The sequence below is a fragment of the Centruroides sculpturatus genome, unplaced genomic scaffold (assembly GCF_000671375.1).
Source record: "Centruroides sculpturatus isolate CEXI.00-Female unplaced genomic scaffold, Cexi_2.0 scaffold199, whole genome shotgun sequence".
In the NCBI taxonomy this organism is placed as follows: Eukaryota; Metazoa; Arthropoda; class Arachnida; order Scorpiones; family Buthidae; genus Centruroides; species Centruroides sculpturatus.
Genome location: NW_019384516.1, coordinates 724,308 through 730,485, shown reverse-complemented (window position 1 = coordinate 730,485; position 6,178 = coordinate 724,308). Strand labels below are relative to the sequence as shown.

At 31.6% G+C, this 6,178-nt stretch overlaps 1 protein-coding gene across 1 annotated transcript in view; it reads left to right on the top strand.

Annotated features, from left to right (window-relative positions):
- Window positions 1-5,933, top strand: part of LOC111622594 (low-density lipoprotein receptor-like) — a 25,735-nt gene extending 19,802 nt beyond the window's left edge. The window contains exons 15-19 of the mRNA XM_023365007.1: window positions 852-908; window positions 2,260-2,484; window positions 3,000-3,175; window positions 3,268-3,408; window positions 3,541-5,933. Of these exons, the coding sequence (XP_023220775.1) occupies window positions 852-908; window positions 2,260-2,484; window positions 3,000-3,175; window positions 3,268-3,408; window positions 3,541-3,585 (644 nt within the window). The 3' untranslated portion in view covers window positions 3,586-5,933. The remainder of the gene's footprint in view (window positions 1-851; window positions 909-2,259; window positions 2,485-2,999; window positions 3,176-3,267; window positions 3,409-3,540) is intronic.
- Window positions 5,934-6,178: the final 245 nt, after the last annotated feature.

Sequence of the window (6,178 nt, the reverse complement as noted above, 5' to 3'; positions counted from 1 at the left end):
GAACTTTGAAACTCTCCCTTGTAATTCCAGCCTTTTATATTTCTGACAGAAACAATTCTTTTACGTTTTCTTCTGAAAATACGGATTTATGCCGATATCTGCTATTAAAGATCTTTTGAAGAAGTGGGAGGATGTCAGAACAACGGTCTTAAAATGGCATCCAAACCAGGTTGAGGTTAATAGGCCTATAGATCTCTACAATTACAATGCTATTAATTACTTCTGAAAAATCATGAAGAAGACAGAAAAGCAATCGACATTGGACAGATTCTTTAACCCCCATAAACAGAAAAACACGACTAATAAAAATGCAAGCCCGTGTATATATGTATTTTTATTATTACATGTGAATAAACGTAGTAAGAAAGTATATATATTTTTATTTTTTGGGGGGTCTCCAGAACGAATTAATCAAATTCCCATAGAAACCTATGGTAAATCGATAATCGGTTAACGAACAATTCGGATAGCGAACAAAGTCTTGGAACGGATTATATTCGTTAACCGATCACCCACTGTATTACAATGCAGAAAAATCATTTATTTAAACTTGGCTTTTAAAATATCAGAGAGTTGCTTATTTCTAATGCATTCAATGTTTTTCTCCACTCAGTAATTCTGCATAAAATGTTTTATGCCATCTATGGCTAGCTTTTTAATGGAATTTTCTGTTCCTTTAGTAAACTAGAATTTTTGTTTATCTGAAATTTAATAAATTTAAAAATTTTACATTTTACTGACTCTATGACTCATTTATATATCAGAATTATATGATTATTTTAGCTGCATCTTGAATAGCTTGCAATTTAATTCGTATATGTATGAATGATTTATTATTATTATTATTTCAGCAACTACAGTCACTTCTGTTTCATCTAAACCTGTACCAGATATGAGCAATACTACAAGTGAGTATAAGTTTCACTATATTTTTATTCAGTATTAAAAGAAACATATTAATGTTTCTTTTTATTTGAAGTGAATTTGTTTAATTTTCCTCTTTATTCTTGAATTTCACTACAATGAATAACTGAAATAGCAGTTATTCCAAGAGGAAATCATGTCTAATTTTAGTATTGTTTGGATATGCTTAAATGATTTGATTACTCCAATAATAAGCAGCTTATTTGAGTTTTCCTTTGTTTTCTTTCTTAGATTAAAAGACCAAGGTTATTAATTCTATCATTTAGAATATAATATATATATATATATGACTTTTTTTTATCATTTCTCTTCCGTTTGTTGTACAGCTAATATAGATAATTTTCTTTTGTTTTCTAACTAAAAAGTCTCTCTAATTTCAAGAACACAGTTTTTTGATTTTCAGAAAATTCATAATTTCTTAATTTTATAGTTATATAAACAAAAAATAGAGTAACTATTTTATTGTTACACACACAAAATAGTTCTAATATGACTCAGTCCAAAAAATTTTAATCATTTAAAAGGAAAAATCCAACTTGTGAAATAAAAACACTAAATTACAGTTTACAAATCAGGAAGCTAATTAAAATGTTTATTAAACTTTTTACATGACCTATAGTTCCTTTTTTTTTCCTTTGGAATTTCTAAAATTCCCAGAGAAAAAACTATTTTTAGAAATAGCTAATTGTTTACACTCTTCTCATAGTAAACATTTTCAATGGAATCATTGATCATTTTTCTCCTGAACCTTTGTAGCTCTGAAACAAATTCAAATCTTTTATTTGACCTTAATCAAGTCAAGACAGTGGGTGTTTGTATCGGTTGTTTTTCCAAGTTCTCTTGCTCTCTCATCTTTGGCTATCTCGTCTTATTGTTCAATATCTAAAGCAACAAAATACATTTTCTGTGACTTCTGTTGTATCATACAAAAATATTCAAATTAAAGTATAATTTCCTTTATAATTACATATGTTACTAGAGTTTATTATGAATGAAACATTTTCACTATGAATGATACTATTGAAAGTACAAATTTAAGTTATATTTTGAAACAAATTGGAATATACTGTGTATAAATTTGAAAATTGTATTTTTTCAGATGATAAATGAACGTGAATTTTTAAAAGTTGTATTACAAATCAAATGAAATTTTCTTTAACTTAAAAATTTTAATATAAAGTGTTTAATTTAAAGTTATTAACATTTCATGATTCTAAATTATATATGTTCATATTTTAATGTATAGTTTGATTGGAATGTATATTTGTATATAGCATAATTAGTTAGGAATTATTTCATTTTTATTGTATACATAAATCATGTTAATCTCTCTAGCATCCTCGCCGATAACCAGCGAACAGGCTTTTCCTCGTCTTGGCAGTAACATTTCTTTACTAACTAACAGTTCCGAAGCCCCCTTCACTACTTCCACTTCATTGCTTCCTGCAACCACCAATAATGTGGTCACTGATAATAAAAATCTTTCTTCCATGAGAGATAGTCCGGCAGTCTCTTCCTTTTCTCCTGTTTTTACATATTCAAATGCTACAGGTGTTTTAGGTATCATGACTATTTTAGTTTGTTTTATTACACCCTTGTTTTCTGTTTTTATCAGAAGTAACTTTACAATTTTCAATAGTATTGTGTATGTCTTGTACATGTTTTAACCCTTAAAAAAATTTGTTTTTGTAGAAGCTGCATGCTTGTATTCACCCGATATTTAGTAATGTAGAAAAGCATATGTAGTAACAATTTCTGCAACATGTTGGTGACTACAGAGTTTATTGCTGCTGCAGACTTTCTGTGTGTGCACTTTTGATCAATCTATTTGTATTAGTAAAGCTATTGTAACTGAAAAATTAAGTCTATAATTCAAAATTATGTATGTGATTACTCCTTATTTATCAATTAATATTGTTCTTAAAGAACTAGTCACCAGCATGTTAATGGTAACATAAAATGAAATTGTTTTTATTTCTTGTATTAATAATCATCTTCTTGGACTTGGAGTTATTGTTTAAACAATTTCATTTTTGTTATAATTGGCCACACTAAATTATACATTTATTTCGCAGAAGCAATTCCCACGCTCGTCGATGTTCTCGAAACAACATCCGGCCCTGTTGTCAGTGCCCAGAATGCCTCTCTGATGCACAAGAAGCAAAATCTTCCATTGTCGGATGCAGACACGGGCAAGGTGGCAGGTATCATCATCGGCATACTTGCGGGAATTGCAATAGTCATCACTCTGGTAAACATATTTTACTTTACTCATTTAGTTATTATTCATTTTATTTTATGGTAAAAATAAGACCTGACGTTTTCTAATTTATTTAATTACAGGTTGCATTTTTTGTCTACAAGCAGTATTTACGTAGGAATGTGACCAGCATGAACTTTGATAATCCAGTTTATCGTAAAACGACGGAAGACCAGTTTAGTCTGGAGAAAAATCAGTATCAACCAGCAAGATCGTATCCACCAGTAAGTTATATATGATCATTAGGTGAAGATATTGCTTGATAAAATACTGACCTAAGACTTCCATTAATTTTGTTCTAAGTATTGTAAGACATACTTTAATTCAGTTTTTAATAACAATAAAATTATTTTCAGAGTTTGGAACCTCTAACCTCTCCAGGAACTAATGAATTTGTATAATGTTTAAAGCCAAATAGGAAGAAAAGAATATATTTGCCCATATATTCTTTTTGCTATCATGACTGTTAATGTGTTCATGGCAATGGTGCACGCAAGGAGTACGGTATGGTCGTGCATCTTTTTATAGTCGATTATTTGTATTTTGAACATCACGTGAAATTTATTTAAGGCAACAGATAACATACTTAACTTGCCAACTCGAACTTTTTTATAACTAATATTGAAGAGTAACGATTTTTCATACCAGTCAGTAATTTAAGTTGCCACAAATGCATGTTTGTGTGTATTATTTTTGATGGTGCTTGTGCAAACTTAAAAGTGGTTGCCGGTGAAGTTCGAGCGGAATCTCTTCGGAAGAAGACCGAGTCAGCGCATCTATTTTTGTTGTTTTTTTTTTTTTAAAGAAGAGGAATTCAAAAGTGTTGGAGTTCCGAGACGGCAGCACGAAAGTGTACATAACATTAAACACGGACAGAATATTTTGTTTCAAATTAAAGTTTCTTAAAAGGTGAGCAGTTTCATCGATGACGTCTTACGCCCGCAACTCGTCGCTCGACAAGGTCCAAATCTTCCAGTCTGTGTCGGGCAAATCTTCCCATCATTTGGCTTTGGGTGGACACTCTTCTTTAAAATGGTTGGCAAAACTCCAAGCATTCTTCTTGAATTCATTACACAATTTAATTAATAACTTAGCTCCTCATTTCATTTACATCTGCTAATATCTGCTACATTATCCATTTTGTATTTCCTTAGACATACTCAAAAAGTAATGTTTTAATGGAATACGGACACCTTTCAGTTATGCATAGTTAATTTGAAACATTGTATCGTTTCTTCAAATGCCAATTGCAACGGCATCCAATGTTTTTTTTTAACTACAAAATAATTCAATTTTAGAAAGTTGGAATATAGAAATTACATTCCAACATTTTAAATTTTGCAGCCTTCCTAATATATAATTTAAATTACTAAAACTATATACAGTAAACAAAACAATCTCTATTTTATAGGGCCCAGTGCAGAGCATTCACGTCTCGCGGAGGCCCCACAGACCCAGACGGTCCACCCGAGCGTACGTGCCCCGCCAAGCTAAACTCTAGTAGTAAATTTGTGCGCCGCGGCCAGAACGGTAGTTTCATTCCCGTAACTAAGCATTTAAGTTACAATAAAGAACACCGGAAGACTCTGTAAGAAGCTAGTTTTAATTCACGAAGACAAAAATAAGCAGTTTATGAAACTCCTATGCAATCAAAAGAAAGTTTTGCAGATATTGCAAATTTTTCCCCTCTTCCTTCCCTGTGATGGTGAGTACCAATCACCAGTATATTTATGTATAGTATTTATATTGTTAGATTTTATTTTTTACATTTTTTTCAAGATCGAGGGATCAAAATAGTTTATGTATACAACTTTGACGTAAAAATAAACACCACTTCCTTAGTTATGTTAGAAGAATTGTTAAAGTATACACATACATACACAAACAATTCCTTTGGCATAACCAATAAAAAGGAAGTGATGAAAATTAATTGTATTTTTTGCGGTTGGTAATTTATTATTACTATTGCTTTTTTCCTTTTGTGTAGTAAGAATTCATCCCAAAAAATTGCCAACGCGCGAGTAAATAAAAACAAAAATATGAAATAAATTCATGTTGGATGTAAATGTGATAAAAATCCTCTTCTATTCCTAGTCTCGACTCGTGCAGATTGCTGTGTGACGTTTTTGTACATTTTATTTTCAAAATTCTGTTTTCGTTCGGTGTTATGTAATATATTAAGTGTATTGTACGTGATTAGTAATTAAATATAAAATGTTGGTATAAAAAAAATTTTCGATTCAATTTATTAATGAATACGTCATGAGTGGTACACTACCATTATTTAGTACATTAAAATATATTGCCCCGTGTTCTAACATATTTAAAATTATTATTTTTTATATCGATTAATCTTTTAATCGATAGCCCATTTTTGGGTAAGGGGGTGCTTTAAAAAAAAAAAGAGTTTGCGCTCTCGTCGCTAGATGGCGGCTGTATAAAATCCGGGATAATTAGGTTTTCCGGGACATCTGCCCACACTTAGGTTTAATACTCATTCGTTTAGGGTAGCCGCCGATTAAAAAGTGGTACCCGATATTCGGTTTTGTTGTAACTAATGAAGATTTCAGAATATGGATCGATGGGACGGGATTAAACAGTATATTAGATGAGGGCCACAAATTAAAGCGAACAATAAATCAATGCCGCCGTCAAATCGATTAATACAGAAACAACACGATGCCAGTATATTTAACACAACGAAGCAGCGGGAGTAGAGTAATCGGCTAATCACGGTAGGCGAGTGACCCAAACAACTCTACCCTGTCCAGTCGAACAGAAAGGAACAAGCAGAACTCTAGAGCAGTTAACCGAATACGCCATTATTCCCCAATAGAGGTTTCAAGGTCGCATGTCACATGATAAAACGCAGGTTTGCATCGCCCCTTCGCCATGTTTGTGGTCTAGCTTCCGCTTGCTTAGTTTGTATTCGACAGGTTGCCAGCGCTTTTTTCAACTTAAACTTATTAGAACTACAGTGTTTTTATATCACGG